The sequence below is a fragment of the Phyllostomus hastatus genome, unplaced genomic scaffold, assembly GCF_019186645.2.
Source record: "Phyllostomus hastatus isolate PE091 unplaced genomic scaffold, TTU_PhHast_1.1 phas_contig_86, whole genome shotgun sequence".
NCBI lineage: Eukaryota > Metazoa > Chordata > Mammalia > Chiroptera > Phyllostomidae > Phyllostomus > Phyllostomus hastatus.
In genome coordinates, this window is record NW_025333977.1 from 67879739 (window position 1) to 67898103 (window position 18365).

At 37.0% G+C, this 18365-nt stretch overlaps 2 protein-coding genes and 1 non-coding gene across 3 annotated transcripts; 1 reads left to right on the top strand and 2 right to left on the bottom strand.

Annotated features, from left to right (window-relative positions):
- Positions 1-3820: 3820 nt before the first annotated feature.
- On the bottom strand, positions 3821-8960 carry TRMT10C (tRNA methyltransferase 10C, mitochondrial RNase P subunit). The gene is made up of 3 exons (XM_045851473.1): positions 8801-8960; positions 7164-7237; positions 3821-5322 (listed from the first exon to the last, which is right to left on the bottom strand). Exon 3 carries the CDS (start codon positions 5308-5310, stop codon positions 4051-4053), a length of 1260 nt encoding a protein of 419 aa, XP_045707429.1. The 5' UTR covers positions 5311-5322; positions 7164-7237; positions 8801-8960; the 3' UTR covers positions 3821-4050.
- Positions 8961-12360: 3400 nt separating this feature from the next.
- On the bottom strand, positions 12361-13434 carry LOC123827405 (putative protein FAM172B). Its single transcript, XM_045851898.1, has one exon. The coding sequence runs from the start codon at positions 13432-13434 to the stop codon at positions 12361-12363; it is 1074 nt and encodes a 357-aa protein (XP_045707854.1).
- Positions 13435-16494: 3060 nt separating this feature from the next.
- Positions 16495-16597, top strand: LOC123827581. Its single transcript, XR_006787245.1, has one exon. It is a non-coding gene; the product is annotated as a U6 spliceosomal RNA (small nuclear RNA).
- Positions 16598-18365: the final 1768 nt, after the last annotated feature.

The window sequence follows — 18365 nt, forward strand, 5'->3', positions numbered from 1 at the left end:
TACAATGGTCTAAGAGGCTTATGTGACAGACCCCTATAACTCTGATCTCATCTTCAGCTCTCTTTACCTACTCTGCTTCTGTCACTAGCATCCTTGTACCTTGAACCTTCTCAAAGAGCCATTGTAGTCATTCCTCACTTTACTTGGAACTCTCTACCCCCACATCTCCATAGCTCACTCTTCTTTCCTTCAGATCTCTGCTCAAATATCAATTTTACCAGTGTATGCAAATTAGAAAAGAGATGCTCTCTTATTGGATGCAAATTTTTAAGCATATGATTTAAAGGCAGGTAGTGCCTTTGAATAAAGAAAATGGTGCTTCTTCCTTCTAGCAAATATGATCCTACACCAGACTGCACAGCTTGGAGAGGGTAGTATGGGTGCTCTTGTGCAGTGAACAACCTGCTTAGAAGGCAATTCCCAACCACCTTTTATAAAAAGTAATGCTGACCCATGCCAGTATTCCCCTTTCTCTCTTAAACTTTTAATTTTTTTGCCTTAAACAACAAACATTTACCTCTCACAGTTCTAGAGGTGAAAAAGTTCAAGATTAAGGTGACAGTAAGGTCAAGTTCTTATGAGAGCTTTTTTCCTGGCATGAAAATGGCTGATTTCTTGTGTCCTCATACAGTGGGGGGTGGGGGGAGCGAGGAGCGTGCTAAACTTAATATCATCACCATTTGACATTTTACATATTTATGTCTGCCTCTTCTCTGCCCAGAATTTAATATCCATGATGACTGGGAATGCTTTGTTCATTACTGTATCACCAACATTTAAAACACTTCTGGGCACATAGCAGGTTCTCAATAAATATTTGCTAAATGAATAAATGAGCCAACGAGGAAGATAAGCTGCTGAAGTGGGGAAAATAAAACAACTGTGATATGGAAATGAAAGAGGAAGTTATACCATGCAAATGGCCACTGAATCTGGTGAGAAATGATAGAACTGATGTTAAAACACAAAGCAGATCACAGGGTTATCAAGCAGTGCTGTAGAGTTGTACTGTTTGGTGTGGCAGCCAGTAGCTACAATGTGACTATTAAGCACTCGAAATGCTTGCTTGAAGGATCTGGCTTAGATATAAAGTTCAACTGGGTAATATTGTAGGGATGATTGTAGTTGGTAAAGTCTTTTTTTTTTATTCTAATTATTAAAAGCTGACAAGTTGGTAGCATGTTTGACAAGAGCAAGAGAACGAGAAATGGCATTACATAAAAACATGTCTGTAATAGGTAAGAAGCAAAGACAATTAAAATATAGGCAACAAAAGTTGCCTTCAGAGAGAAAGAATACTATAAATTAGTGGGTGTTTCAGATAGAAAAGCCATTATTTTCTACTTTGTGCCTGGGAAATTACACCCTCTAGTTTGGAAAAGCTGAAGCAGCATCTGAGGTTTTGTTAGTTCCAAATTCTGAAAAATTTGAAAAATTAAAATCAATATGAATTCAAACTGGATGAGGTTGCCATTGTGATTTATCTATGTAAGAGAAAAGCAGCCTTAGAAATCAATTACTAATTACTACTTGGCTGTTTGAAAGAAAATGGTCTTTGTTATTTTTAATTCTAGTGTTGCATTACTCAAATAACTGCACACTGTTACACAGAAATTGGAATGTGCTACTCAAAAGGGACACAGTAACTTGTATACTACTACTAAAACTTCTATACATTCCAATGAAATTCCATTCCATTTTCAATGTATAGTCTGAATTTTTACTTAAACTTATTGAACTGGATAGTGTGGTTCAGTGGGTTGAGTGGGGGGCCTGTGAACCAAAAGATTGCTGGTTTGATTCCCAGTCAGGGCACATGCCTAGATTGTGGGCCAAGTCCTCAGTTGGGGGTGTGCAAGAGGCAACAGATAGATGTATCTCTCACACATCTTTGTTTTTCTCACCCTCTTTCTCCCTCCCTTCCTCTCTCTAAAAATAAAATCTTTAAAAAAAGCTTATGTGCCAGATACCATAATGTTTTACATGAATCAAAAACTACCATGTTTTGCTGTAATATGCACTTTTTGCCCAAATTTTTGAGGGGGAAAAAGAGGATGCGCATTATACACAGGAATGATTACAGACCATGGGTGTAATAATGGGTATAATAGTACTGTATATAACATGCACAAAAATGTGGGTATGCATTACATGAGTGCATTATACATAGCAAATACAGTATTCTAGTCTTTTTGTAGATGAGGATAAAAAATTTCAAGAGATTAAGCAATTTGAGCAGTGTCAAGAGGCTGCAGGGTGGAGCTGGAACCCTGGGAATAAGGCTGGGAGACTAGTGAGGTGCCCCTAGGAGCCTTGTTTGCCTCACTCTAGTGCTGACCCTGCCAGGAAATCTTAACTTCTTATTCTTTAATCTCTATGCTATTTTAACTGCAGTGTATCTCAAGCAGTTCAAGTAGTAACAGCTTGCCACTTTAATAGGGTCTAACAGTTGAGATTCATTCATATCACACTTGTCATCAATTCTAAATTAACGCATCACTTCCTCAAGGACATTCCTGATACCATTTAGGTTAGGCATAGACATGTTTTTTCCATTGCATTTTATTCTTGCCTTATTAGAGTGCATGATTTATAGGTTAAAAGCTGGGGCTTTAAAGTCAGACAGATTATTTGAGATGATATTTAAAGGCTGAATTATTTTGAATAAATTTTCCTTATTTGTAAATAAGATATTAATAATTGTACCTATAACTTGTTTAAGTAATTCATGTATACTGCATTGTTTGGAACAAAATAGGTACTAAAGTATTTGGTAAAATTTAGGCCCCGCTTTAAGAAGTGTATTGGATAGCATCTTACGCTAATTTTCAATTCAGAAACTAGGTAGAAACGCTTGGCCATCCATATATCTTTATTCCCATCCCCCATGTTTTCAACTTTAATGGTGCAGTTAGTCTATAGTAATTATGGTTCCTGAAGTTCACTTCTTAGGAAACAAGCATTTTCTCAAGTATATTAGGACTCATTAGGTAGCAAGTGGCAGAAACCTAACTCAAACTGGCTTAGGCAAAGGAGTATTAGAGGGATACAAGGTATCACATGAGGTTTGAACAACCAATAAATGCTAAAGGAAATCTATAGCTACACCTGAGACAATTGGAAGCATGGATTTGAACAGATCCAGAAATTGGTCTTATTTCTGCAGGTAAGCTTCACTCTCCTGGCTTCCTTCACCAAAAAGGACATGTCCACCACCAATTCTAGAGCTTTTTATCTAAGTCTACCACCAGAAAGAAATTAACACAGGCCATCTTAGTTCTCAAGTCCAAAAACCTTGGAAAAGTGTTGTGATGGGTCTACCTTAAAGTCAGATGCCCATGTCTAAACTTGAGTGAGGTGTCTACTTGGGGATAATCAGCTATGGCCAGGAGAGATAGGTCTGTAACAATAAAGCAACTTCCATTTGAATCATGTGGCTGGAGGAAAGAACTACTTCCTAGAAAAGGAAGTACTGTATGTAACACTCACCAAATAAAACCTTTTTCTTTAAGAGGACAAGAAATGAGTTTTATCTCTCCAAACCCATTTTTTCATTATACAGCCAAATCCCATGACCTCCTATGGGATCACTAACCTTTTGTTTAATGTTCAGTTAAACAATATACCTTAGTGCCTACGACATACCCAGCACTGTACCAAATGTTACTTTAATAAGTGAATGACCACTTGAAGTTTAGAAATATTTTCTCTATCAATTTTTGATAAAAGGGTAGTTGTTGACATAGCTAAAAGAACATTTTAGAACGAAAAATGGAGGTATAGACTCAAAGTATTCATTAAAATGCCACGATACAACTGGTTTACTGGGTTCAACAAACCCAGACAACTCTTTTTACTAAGATTTTTTTTATTGTAAAAGATACATACATTTCCAAAGTTTTGCAGATTTTTACTTAATTGGGGAAAGTACAATACTTCAGTTAGTTTCAAAAGACAACTTCTAAAGAGCAAGTGAATTTCATTCAGGAAGAGACTAACAACTGTATTTCCAATCTATTTACTTTTTAAGCTATCGAATATTCTTTTAAGTTATCTTTTCTGTGTGTATATATTCAGAGAGCCTTTTTGAAATGACTTAATAATCTTTGACTTCTTCCCTCTGTTGACAAACTCTTGAGAATACTGAGGAATCTCCAGATAACCAGTATGTTTTCTCCTTGGAACAAACTTCAGAGCCTCTTCCCAACTACCATTGTTTTTCAGACATAACAAAATACGTATTACCTGATCTAAGGTGAGATTTTTTGTACCAGTATCCCACTGTAAATATTTATCTAACGGAAAGCATTCTGTTGCCAGATTCAGTCGTTTTGCCTTGGCTAGGGATATGCCTGACTGTATATTCTTATCAACAAAAGCTCCCACTATATAAATTTTGTCATGCTTGAAAGTAGTCATAACATTGGGAGAATCTGCAGTTAAATATACAATACTGTCCTTTGGAAATAAATCTATATGTGACTTTTCTGTTGCTGTTACAAGCAGTTTGTTCCATTTTTCTCCATAACGTTTAATTAATTCTCTGTAAAAAGGGCCATCTGTTTTAAGATTGCAGAAATGAATATGGAAAGGATCAACATCTCTTCTGTTCCGTCCTTCACTTTCTAAAAGTTGGGAAACAGTATTCTGCAGCTCTTTTGGTTTCATGTAATTATCATAAACCATGTCAAAAACCAAAGGTTGCCCAAACTGCATGGCCTGGGCACCCTTCCAGTCCATTGCTATGTCCATATTCCTATCCCAAAGTCGTAGAAATAGGAAGTTTTGCTGTTTATTTTCCTTAGTGGTTTCTAGTAGCTGGTCTTCTTTTGCTTTTTCCTTTGCTGCTGCTTTCATTTCCTTTTTAATTTTCTTAGCTTTTTTCATTTTTTCCTTAACATACAAAAATTTTAAATATTTTTTTTTTGATGATTTAGAAGCACATTCCATAATTGTTTTGAGCTCTTCATCACTGATGTGTTCTGGAACTTCTCTGCCAAGCAATCTCCACATCTCAATTAACTCCCTGGTGGCCACTAAAGGATCTTCATCGTTGGTACTTAAGACTGTTGAAACACCTTCTTGTACACTAGACTTCATTGTAATTTTCCACGCATCCAATTCCAGCTGTTCAGGTGATGTACTCTCCTTATCAGGACAGGGCATAGGTGGTATTTTGGAAGACATGTATCTCTGAAGAATTGATGAATATAAAACACTTCTCTTCTTGTTAAGGGTAAATGGCACCACAACTCTAGCAAAAGGTCTTACGAAGGCGATGCTAACACTCATTTTGAAGAAAACAGTCATGAAAGAAAACCCCTATAAAAGAAGAAAAATGTAGCAAAAAGTTATACAAAGATTTTAAAAACCTCTCAATTAACTCAGCAAGTATAAATTTGAGAGATCAAAATACAAACAATTTCTGAAAAACAGAGTGGAATCTTAGTACTTTATTTGCTGCACCATTAATTTTTCCTAGACTGCTGTAGCTTAGAGCCTCTGATAAATAAGTGTAAAACTTATTTGGGTTGTTATTTTAGACATGAATTTTATTATTGCTTTAGACAAAAGAATACTTTGAAGATCTTTTTTATTATTTTAGATATAAAATTTTTATTTTATTTTTTATTGTTATTCTATTACAGCTGTCCCAATACTCCTGCCCTCCTCCACCCAACCCACCACCCTCTGCCCCTCTCCCACAGCCAGTTCCCACACTGCTGTCTGTTTTGAAGATCATTTTTAGATTTGAATCTAGGCCCAGAAAAATCAATGTTACTACATAACAAAGCTATATACCACTGATATGGCTAAGATCACGGTGCTGTATTCCTCTCTATTCTATATTAAACTAGATACAGGGTGGGGCGAAAGTAGATTTACAGTTCTTATGGAAAAATAATTAATAAATAATAATACAAGAGTAAACTGTTTTGTGTACTCACATTGTAAAGCTACTTTTGTCCCACCCTATACAGACTCAGATGTAAGATCCTTAACATAAGCAACACATGAAGGCAAAGGGCTGAAAAGTTATAGAATATGGCAACTAGTAAAGAAAGCACTTAGGAGTTGCTGTACTGGTTTCCAAAACAGAAATATAGAAAGATCTACTGACTTTAAAACAAGACAAAACAAATTTCCTTTCTCCAGTTCAGACTTTATTTTGCAGCAAATAATGTTACTGCCAAACAGAATGTCCAAAATGAGGGCAAATATATATAAGCTCCACAATTTTATCCTAAAGGTCTGGAGGTCCACAAAACAATGAAGATGTTTAAAGATGTGAAACTAGTGCCCGATTTGGAGGAAAAACAAAAAGGAATTTGGCCCTGGCTGGTGTGGCTCACTGGATTAAGTGCTGGCCTGTGAACCAAACGGTTGCTGGTTTGATTCTCAGTCAGGGCACATGCCTGGGTTGCAGGCTGAGTACCCCCCCAATTGGGGATGTGCGAGAGACAACCACACATGGATGTTTCTTTCCTTCCTCCCTCCCTTCCTCTCTCTCTAAAGATAAATAAATAAATAAAAAAAATCTTTAAGAAAAAAATATTTTAAAAAAGGGAATTCAGCTTTTTACAAAATGCAACTAAAACAACTGAAATTTTTTTTCTTCCTTTGGCTTCTTTTAATGACTCTGCACCCTCCCAGATCTCCTGCCTCATTGACCTGTGCTCCCATGCTCAGATGCTCCATCCCTCCACCCCCTTTAATGGTGCCTCGGAGTTCTGTCCTTAGCCCTTTTTTCAATCTAAACATTTTTCCTATGAGGTCGAATTTACTTCAGTAGCTTCAATTACCATGAATCACAAGATACCTCAAATGCAACAAATTGAAATAATCTTTCTCCCTTTTCTTCCCAATCTGCTTCTTCCTCTGCCATTATTTTAGGGAGAGACACAGCTATCCATTCATTTGCTGAAGCCAGAAACTAGGAATCATTTGATTACTGTTCTCTCTCACACACATCATGTCTAATCCATTTGAGTTGTATTCACTTTACTTTCTATATACCGCTTAAATCCATTGAATTCTCTCCAACCCCATTTTTTTCTTTTTAAAAATTTCTTATTAATTTGCCTTGATGGTGTGGCTCTTTTGGTTGGATCATCATCCAGTGACCAAAGGACTGCAGTTTGATTCCAAGTCAGGGCACATACCTGGGTTGCAGGTTTGATCCCCTGGTCCAGGTGCGTATGGGAGGCAACCAAGCAATGTTTCTTTACCTCTCTCTCTGAAAGCAATGAAAAAATGTTTTGAGAAACACTCACGTATTGTTTCACTTATTTATGCACTTATTGTTTTTATTAAGTGCCCTCATTAGAGATCAATCTCACAACCTTGGCATATTGGGATGACACTTTAACCAACTGACCAGTGCAGCCAAGACCCAACCCCATTTTCTTAATTGTATCTCCTAGCCTCCAGATTTGCTCTGCTTCATCTTTAAGCCATTTGGAGCAAGTGCAAATCTGATCAATGAAGTAATACATGTATTTCTAAGCCTACAGCTGCCATATTAAAGTCAAAATTTATTTTAACAAGTACAAAGTTTTTCATAATATCATCCTTTGCTCACCTCTTCAGCTACATCTCTCTAGCAATTCACCTCAAACTTTAGTTCAATTATTCCTATTAGTTGCTATAGCACCCTGTATTTTTCTATCATAGTACATACTTGTAACACTACATTGTAATTGCTTCTTTACTTGTCACACTAGATGGTAAACTATCAGGACAAAGGCTGTGTTTACATTAACTTTGAACTCAATGCGTGACACTATATGGCTCTCAAAAATCACTCAAGTATTTTTTTTTTAGAAAATTTTTGTAGGGGTTTATTTGAGCCAAACTGACCACACATACATATGCAGGGAGCAAGATATTAAATGCTCAAGCCCTGGCTGGTGCAGCTCAGTGGACTGAGTGCCTGCCTGTGAACCAAAGGGTCACTGGTTCCATTCCCAGTCAGGGCACATTCCTGGGTTGCTGGCCAGGTCCTTAGGTGGGGGCGTGTGAAAGGCAACCACACATTGATGTTTCTCTCTCTCTCTCTCCCTCCCTTCCTCTCTCTCTAACAGTAAATAAATAAAATCTTAAAAAATAAAAAAAGATATTAAATGCTCAAGTATTTTTCAAATAAAAACATTTTAAAGAAAAAAAAAAACAACTTACTTTAGACTCCCCTGAATATTTAACTTGGAGTTGTCAGCCCCAATGCCAGAAACTGTGATTCAGAACAAATGTTTTTTGAGTTTTGTCTCTGTAACTGGTAAATATTTTAGTATACCATAGAAATGGAAACCCAAATACAAGAAAGTGATCAAGGATATCATTTTGGGAAACACTGCTCTTGTTCCGGGTATTGCACTATTCATAGTTTCTGAAATCATTGGGCTTCCATTTTTCATTAGAGAGTACTTTACTTATTTCTGTAATGAAATTCATATAGATAGATAAGGCCTTAAATGTTTAATAAAGTGCATTACCCATACACAAATGGAAAAAATTAGGACGTTCTTGGATCAATATGGCTGTTAATTTCTGTACAATGTCAACCCAACAAGGTACAACTGGGATCCTTTTTCCAAAGTCGACAGCACAGCTAAAGTTTCCAAAAATTCAAATTTTATAGTATATATATCGACCAATAGCAGTATGTTATGCATCAGTATGGGCTTCCTATTAACTGCGGGTCTTCTGAGTGCACATGCTACAACTAAATCTTATCTTAGAATGTCTCCCGCGCCTTTGCACTTCAACACACACACTGGGAGATGACAACAAACGCCCATACCAGGATTGCAGAGACAGTAGCTCCAGCCGGAGAAGACGTAGGACTCTGCGGTGAAGTGCGGCTCTCAGAGACCACCTCCACACCTGAACCACAGCATGAGTATCAGTTCTTGCAGAAACCTTAACCGAACCAAGAACCGTGACCCCCAGCCGGAAATCCCTACCTCTCCGGTCAGCGCGGTCTTATGACGTCACGACGCAGGGGCATACACTCCGGTCTGGAAAGCAGCGCTTTGGGATAGGAGGGTGGTTACTTGCCCACGCTCCTCTGCGAGGAACTCTCTTAAACTAGACGTGCCAAGTAGCTGGGGTTTTTTTGTTGTTCTGTTCTCCCATTTTTCTTTCTTTTTCTTTTTGTTGATCCTCTATTATTTAAAACTCTTTCAAGTTTTCTTCTCTTATTCTACTTCTGCACGGTCCCTTTATAAGCATGTACTTATGTAATCCTAAAATAAGGCGTTGTTTTCACAAATTTCACTCAGCTTTGAAATCCTAAATGCTAGGACTTTGCTAATCTTTTCGACTAGTTTATCGACAGTACCTGGTAGAATGCTTGAACTGTGATAGGCAACACTAAATATCTCTTCTTGCCCTTACCTCATTTGAAGATCTAATGTGAAAATGAAGTTAAGGCACATGCTGTGAATTAGTAGCCTTTGGGTCAAAATCGAGTCTGCATGTGTTTTGTTTAGCTAGCACATTCCCCCCCTGACCCAGCCCAACATTTTAAAGTGTTTTAATTTAGTTGTCATTATGAAAACATAAGGCACACCATCATTTACTGGGGAAAGGACAGCCTTTTCAACAAATGGTGGTAAACAAAGGTAGACCCTTACCCTAAAACCATATACAAAAATTAACTCAAAATGAATCAAAGACTTCAGCATAAGACTGAAAACTATAAAACTCTGAGAAGGATGACATTGGATTTGACAATGATTTCTTGGATATGATCTCAAAAGCACAGGCCACGAAAGAAAAAGAAAAGAAATAGATGTTTTGTGCTTCACCAAAATTAAAGCCTTGTGTACATCAAAGGACACTATTAAGAAAGTAAAAAGACAACTACATACTTGAACGACAATTAAAATGAAAAAAATTAAAAACATTTAAAAAGACAACTACAAATCACACATCTGATAAGGGATTACTATATAGAATATGCAAAGAACTACTACAACTCCATAACAAAAGAGAATTAAACAACCCGATTCGAAAGTGGGCAAAGAACTTTTAGAGATTTTATTTATTTATTTTTAGAGAGGGAAAGGGAGGGAGAAAGAGTAGAGAAACATCACTGTGTGGTTGCCTCTGAGTGGCCTCTAATGGGGACCTGGCCCACAACACAGGCATGTGCCCTGACTGGGAATCGAACTGGCAACCCTTTGTTCACAGGCTGGTGCTCAAGAACTTAAATAGACATTCCTCTAAAGAACATACTGAAATGGCCAATAAGCACCTGGAAAGATGTTTAACATCAGTAATCATTAACGGAAGTGCAAATCAAAACTACAATGAGATACATCCTTGTACTTACTAATGGCTGTTGTGGATGAAAAGAAGGTTCTGTAATAAAATTCACAAGTGCAATGATGGAAAGTAATCTCACAGGGTGACCTGATTATAAATTCCTCTTTGGGCCGTGGCTGATGTGGCTCTATAGGTTGATCACTGGCCAGCAAAATGAAAGGTATACACACACACACATACACATATATGTATGTATATGTGTATACATACATATTTATTTTCACCTGAGGGCATACTTATTTGTAGAGAGAGAGGGAGAGAAACATCTATGTGAGAGAGAAACATTGATCAGTTGCCTCTCGTACGTGCCCCAACTGGGGACTAAACCTACAACCTAGGCCTGTACCCTGACCAGGAATGGAACTCTCAACCTTTCAGTTCACAGGACAATGCTCCAACCAATTGAGCCACACCAGCCAGGTCAGGATATTCTTTATAAAATGTAAATGTGATAATAGTCTTCTGTCTAAAACCATCCAATGGCTTTCATTGTCATTAGCATAAAATTGAAAATCTTAATGATGGACAGTGCAGCCTTGCAGAAGCTGCCTCTGCTTTTTTCTCTAACTTAATTTTCCAGCTATAATAAAGAACCTCTCCTTAACTAAATCTGAGTCTGGCTCCTGTGAGCTGTCCTCTCAACTATGCTCTAGTGTTCGACTCTGTCCTTTGTTGGTTTAGTTCAGTTTTAGCAAGAATTCTGCTGAGCCAGTTCAGTGAAAATCTCCCATCCTTCATATTGGATTATCCTTTATATGTGGTAAAATACTTCATCCTCCACTCTTAGTATCTTATCACCCTGGCTTTTCTTCAGCAAGAATCTCTCTTACCCCCTGATGTTATCATTCAGTAATTTTCCTTTCAGCGACCCTTACCCTGCTCATTGGCTACAAATCCCCCCCACTCATCCTCCTGTTTTAGAGTTTATCTCAATCTCTATGCTCCACTGCAAAACCCCCATTGCAGTAATGCCTCTTGAATGTAGTCTTCCTTAGTGTTGGTAATAAATGTCAAAGCATAATGTTTTCTTGGCACAACTGCCTCACAATTTTTTTAGCTTTAGCTGAACTGGACTGCTTCCTCCTGCCTACTGTTCCTTTCCTATGATTATTTCCCCAGATAACTACTACTGTTCTTCAAACCAAGCATCAGTTTCTCCAGGAACTATTCATCTAATGCCAAGGCTTGTTAGGGTCATGTTAGATGTTCCATGGCATCCTTTATTTTTTAACACTCTTCACAGTTGCAATTTGTTGTTCATTGTAAACTCCATAAGGATAAAGGCAATGTTGGCCTTGTTTGTCTGTGTCCCCAAAACCTAGTATTGACTGGCACATAGTAGACATTCAAATATTAGCTGAAGGTATGAGTAGACACACATATGACCAAAAATTTTAAACAAAAGAACACAGACATACAAAGAATGGGCCCTGACCAGTGTGGCTCAGTTGGTTGGGCATTGTAGCACAAAGTGAAAGGTTGGTGGTTCGATTTCTGGTCAGGGCACGTGCCTAGTTTGTGGGTTTGGTCCCTGGTCGTGGTGCCTATGAGAGGCAATCTGTCACATGGATGTTTTTGTCCTTCTCTTTCTCCCTCCCCTTCCCTTTCTCTAAAATAAATAAATAAAAATAAAAACACACAGAAAAGGAATTTGCTTATGATATTTAATTTTTATGTTCACTTGTAATTTTAATATGGCATTAATCACATAGAATCAGAAATTGACTTAATATTTAATTTCTATTGGCTAAAGTTATGGCGTCATTCTATTAAACCATAAGAAAGGTCACTTTTCAAAAGAAACATCCTCTAAGTTGACTAATACTATAAAATTTAACGATGGTATGGGCTGACTTTCTGGTTCATCAATAGGCTACAAAATGGAACGTATTCACTTTAGAAAAATTAACAAATCAAATCTTAATCCAGAATACAATACTGTGTATGAGCTAGAAGTTTTTTCTTCTAGTATCTACCTTAGAAAAGTTTCAGTGGAATGAAAAAAAAAATCTTACATGACAAAAAAGTAACTTAAGCACTTTGCTTTATTTTTGTGGAGCTTCTAGTTACTTTTGGCAAAGGAGAGAAATTAATAGTCGTTTTGGCTTTCAGAGCTCTTTTAAAGTATTTAAAAATTGACTGAAGGCTAGAGGAAAGGGCCAAGTCATGTTTTTCCGTACCAGCAGAAACCATAGGAAACTCTTTTTTCAAAACAGTAGTCGCAGGTTTATCCAGAGGTTTAGGGCTTGTCACCCATTCACGGCAGTGGTGCTTTATCCATGCTAACAACTGTACATCACTTCCCAGCTGATGTCCTACATGATGTTGAGAGTCAATAAGTGCAACAGCATATACTTTGCTCATCACTTCCCACTTCCTATGAACAAGCAAGTCCATAAAAACCAAGCCTCCATAACCATGTACAATGAAGGCAACATCCTTGCCTTCAGTCTTTGAAATGAAGTAATCCCAAATGTAAGCCATGTGTTCTTCAGGAGTGTTGCTGCATCTTTTTGGAATATACTGGAGAGATAAAAAGCTCTCAGTTTGAACCATTTTTAGGGAAGAGGACTCAATATTTTGTGTTAAAAGACCTTTCCATTCTTTTTCCATCTTTAAGTCCACAAAATTGTCATTGGGGTTTAGCACAATTACATCATAATGTGCCTGCAATGCCATTTGAATGCATGGTATCTGGCTTCCATGTTGCAGCCCATGATGTATTATTGCCCGCTGACTCCACTGACCAGCTCGAAAGACCCCATGGTCTTGAAGAAGGACAAGAAGAACAGAATGATGATTTGTTAGTGCTGTCTCATTCATAAAAAAGAAGCTTCTTGGTTCCTTATCAGCTTCTGGTGGGATGTATACTTTTTGTAATTTGCACACTTTCTCCAAAAGCTCATAAATGTATTTTTCAAGCAAATGGCCAAGGACCTGGTAGCGCTTGCAATTCCTCTCAGGGACATTTTTATAATAATTATAGACAAAAGGCCTTTGTGTCTCTAGGTGTCTCAACTCAGCTTTTTCATTGAAGTCATATTTAAGTTCTTCTAGTAAGTCAGCTTGTTCAATAAATTTTTGGAAGCTCAGTTCCTTTGTCATTGGCAGCCACTGAAAGTGAAAAGAAATAATGTTAGTGGTAGAAAAAAATAAAATATTCAGCTTGCTAAATTCTTCTGGTGGGAAATCATGCTAAATTAAGTACTTCACAAAGACATTGACCTTTTAGCCTATTGTAAATAACTCAAAATAACAGTGAGTGATGCAAACTAGTGAGAGACTGAACATACTAAGGGACAATGGTCAGACCATATATAAAAATAGAATTTTGAAAAAAAAAAATAGAACTTTTACCCACAACCTGTAGCAACTTGTCCAGGAACCAACCCCTTATCTACAACAAACAGCTCAGAAAGCTAGCCTGCTGTAAGTCAGACTTGTAGGAAATCGGATTGCTACTCTAGTGACCAGGAAGTTAAACAGTAACTTTTGTTAAATTTGGCCCCAAATGACAAGGACTTGATTAATAACTGACAGCTTTCCTAATTTTTATACCCACTTTCAACTTAGGACCTACAGGAGAAAGCAAAGTATGCACCCCTAACCAATCACATAGGATGCCCCACTCCTATAGTTAGCCTGCCTACAGCTTCCCCATGCCAGCAGGTTCCCCTTTCCTTCCACTATAAAGCTTCCCTACTCTTCTGCCTGCCTTTGAGTGTCTGCCAGAATGCAAGTGAAGGTGACTGACTCCCTTATTTTGGTAGCTCAGAATAAATAAGTTTTGCTTTTTCTCATTTGGTTGGTCTTTATCTCCACAGTAAGCATTTAGTATATTTTACAAGGGATGGCAGTGTAGGTTAGAATCAATTTATCTAATAATAGATGATATGGTTATTCTGATTTCTGAAAAGAAAAAAAAGCAGCTAAGGAATTAATTTAGAGTTATTATGGACAAAGCCTAAAGGGAAAAGAAAAGTCTTTGAAAGGTTATGGCTTGCTCTAAAGCCAAACAACTATTAAATAAACGATTAGATACTGAGAGTGGTTAACTTTAAAATTTATTTTCTTAACAAATACATTAATACTCTCTCTCTCTAAATTCTTTACACTGACACTGGCAATCCACAACGTACTTCCAATCAGTAGCATAAGCTATTACCTTCCTGTAGTCTGGTTTCCACTTAGCAGGTACAACGATCTTTTTTAACATCTAAATTGGATCTCACATCATTGTTCAAAATTCTCAATTTCTCCTCTCACTTTAGGAATAAAAGCCTAAGTCCTTACCAGGGCCTACAAAATTCTACAGGGCCCTTAGCACTCCAATGTCATATACTTCCATTCTCTTGCTTACTTACTCAGGTAGCTACATGACCTAGCTTGTAGCTCTTTCTCAGGTATCATTTCCCACCATTCTCTTGATTACTTCACTTTAGCCACAACTGGCCCCCTGGCCTCCAACTTGTGGAGCAAGCTACTGTTTAATGGCATTCTCCCTTTCTATGCTGGCACATGAGAACACTCTTCCCCTAGATAACCATAGGGTGACCTTTTCTTAAAGTTTCTGCTCACCTGTTTACGGACCAGAGAAATTTTCTCTGAGCATTCTACCTGAAAAGGCAATTCCCTCTAAGCTTTCCTCCCTCCCTTTCTCCTTTCTTTACTTTTCTTCCTCTCTTTTTTCTTTCATTTTCTCTCTCTTTCTTCCCCTTTCCTTTTCTTTTAGTACTTATTACCAACTGATATATATTTGTGTATTGTCTGTTTCCCCCCATTAGAATGTAAGTTCCATGAGAGGAGGGTTAAGGACTTCATTTAGTTCACTACTGTTTCTCTAGTTCTTGGAATAGTGCCTGGTAATAGCAGGCAATTAAATACTGTTGTTAGAATTTTATGATTGTTGCTGAAGGCATAAGGAAGTAAACAGCAAAAGTCCTGTAGCTGTATATATAGGAGAAAGATGCATGCACAGCTTTAAAACAGAGACTTTTTCTATAGTTCTAAAGTTAATAAATGTCAATTTTGAGTTATTTTTAGAGTATCTTATGCATCTATATACACATTTGTTTTCTCTTTTGCAAATCAAGTTGGTCCATTAAAATAAAGGAGAGCATCATACTGTTTTATGTGCTTAGTTTTCCAAAGAATGGATTGGAGTAAGATAGCTTAGCTTCAAGAATAAGATTGTTAGAGGTGCAAGGGATGTTACAGATGATATTCTTAGCTACTATATTTATCTTATAGAGAAGTGAGGCTTTCACAGGTAAAGTGGCATACCCAAAGAAACTCAGAAGCCTGAGTCTAGGAGCAAGAGAGAAGATTAATTTTTACCAGTGATCTTAACAATGTATAGTATTTGACTGTTTCTTTCTTTCATTCACCAAAATTTAGTGAGGACATTTGTTAGATACTGAGTTTCCTACATTGAGTAATCCAGTCATTTTATGTTTAATGAAAAAAAAAGGAGAATAGTATATAATAATTAATGAGAATTTCAAATTAGGTCCCTCTGGTAATCTGGATTAGGTGGTGACACAGCTGTAATGCTTTGCTGTAGGTATGGTTATTATTTTTAATTGAGGTAAAATATATTAAAATTTACCATTTTAACCATTTTTAGGTATGCAGTTTAGTGGCATTAGGTACAATCATATTATTGTGCAACCATTATTGCTATTAATCCATAGAACATTTTCATCTGCAAAACTGTAACTTTATACCTATTGGTAATAAATCCTTATTTCCCCTTACCTCTGATTACATAGTAATACCCTATTACAGTAATTACTGTCTGTTGCTATATTTTAAAAAATAGTTCCTTTTGTGTATCCTATGCCACTAAGAAGTACAGAATGAAGGATGCCTCTACAATATTTTAAAATATCTAAAATACTTGAAAAAAACAATACACATGCATTAATTAATTTATGTAAAAAAACAAAACAAAAAAGCTATTGGAAAACATATTTCAAGAAAACAATGACTGTTTTAGTACAAAAGAAGCACTATTTTTATTTTCCCAACACAGAATGCAATTATGAGGTTTTTTAAAGAACATAATTATGCTTGTATACAATTTCATTTAGTAAATGTAGAAGATAGTAGAAGATGATAGAGCTTATAAAATTATATAGATAGTTGTTCAAAAAAGACCAGTCCCTGCTTTGGCAGCACATCTGCTAGAGCTGGAATAGCACAGAGAAGATCAGCATGGGCCCTGTGCAAGGATGACACACAAATCTGTGAAGTGTTCTATATTAAAAAAAAAAAACTAACTAAATAGTATCCCTTCCACCTGCCTACCTCTCACCCAGGAAAGACAAAAGCAGCTGAATTTAATCTTCCTGAAGTAAAAACCTATAGAAAATAGGATATTAAGGACAGAAAGAAAACATTCAGATGTCATCAAATCTTGGGGGTCCTAAATTTGAGTTTGCAGCAGAATCCCCTAGGAATATTTTTAAATTAACAGTTTAGTGAACTATTTTAAAGAGAAACACCACACGGCTGTCACTGAGTGAAAAAGGTAGGGGATCACATATCCATTTATGTTTGTGTGTGGATAGAAAATGTCTCCTTTCTGAAAAGATACACAATAAACCATTAACAGCTATTGCCGTTGGGTAGAGGAACTGGGACAGAAGGTTCCTGGAGTGAGAAGAGTCTCTTATTTCATTGTATATTTGTTAGGAGATTGAAGTTTTTTCATAAAAGAAAAAAAGTAAGAAAGAAAGAAAGAAGAAACACCCTTGTAACTACCCTAGGCTGGCTTTGCCAACCATCCCTAATGTGCCTTCAAGCGTCCTGTCCCTCCCTCCAAAAGTAACCACTGCTTTCTATTTCTTTATGATTTATACCTCCTGAGTGTGCAGCCCTAAGATCTATAATTTAGTAACTTAGTTTTTTTTAAATTTAATTTTCATGATATTTTTTCTATTACCATTTAGTCTCCTTATATCCCCCCCTCACAGCAATTAGTTTAGTTTTGTACTAAAAAAAAAAAAAAAATCCCAATATGTCTTCTTGGGAAATCTTTTAAACAAAGATTTTCAGGCCTCACTTCCAGGAGATTCTGATTCAAAAGGTCTGAAGTGGGATTTGGAGACAAGTAATTTAAAAAAAGATGCTCTCAGCCCTGGCTGGGTAGCTCATCTGGTTAGCACGTTGTCCCTGAGGTTCTATCTCTGGTCAGGGCACATACAAGAATCAACCGATGAATGCATAAATAAATTGAACAACAAATTGATGTTTCTCTCTCTACTTTGTTCTCTTTTTTTTAAAAAAAGATTTTATTTACTTACTTTTCGAGAGAGGAAAAGGGAGGGAGAAAGTGAGGGACAGAAACGTCAATGTGTAGTTGCTTCTCGAGTGCCCCCTACTGGGGACCTGGCCTGCAACCTGGGCATGTGCCCTGACTGGGAATCAAACCAGCGACCTTTCTGTTCACAGACCAGCACTCAATCCACTGAGCAACAGCAGCTAGGATGGTTGATTTTTAATAAAAAAAATTATTTCATATTATAATTTAGTAAAATTGAGAGTTTAGGTAGTCAGTAAATCCAATAAGTAGCTGTCAGAATTACTTGAGAGCATCTTTTTTAAAATTTATTTATTCATTTTAGAAAGAGAGAGGATTGATTCACTGGATTGAATGTTGGCCTGCGAACCAAAAGGTCACCAGTTTGATTCCCAGTCAGTGCACATGCCTGGGTTGTAGCCCAGGTTTTCATTTGGTGCTGGGCAAGAGGCAACTGATCAATGTATCTCTCACACACTGATGTTTCTCTCCCTCTGTTTCTCCCTCCCTTCCCCTCTCTTTAAAAGTAAATAAATAACATTTTTTAAAAAATCAACAAATGTAGAAATGCTAAAGAAACACATATTAAGATAGAACTCTTCAAAGAAGTTAGTGGTGTATGTACAAGGTATCTTGGGCTCAGTCCCAGGGCCAAATGACTGTTGAGGGATCTTAGGTTAAAGGTTTGTGCATATACTATTCCTTCTACAGCTTCCTGGATAAAAGATTACCC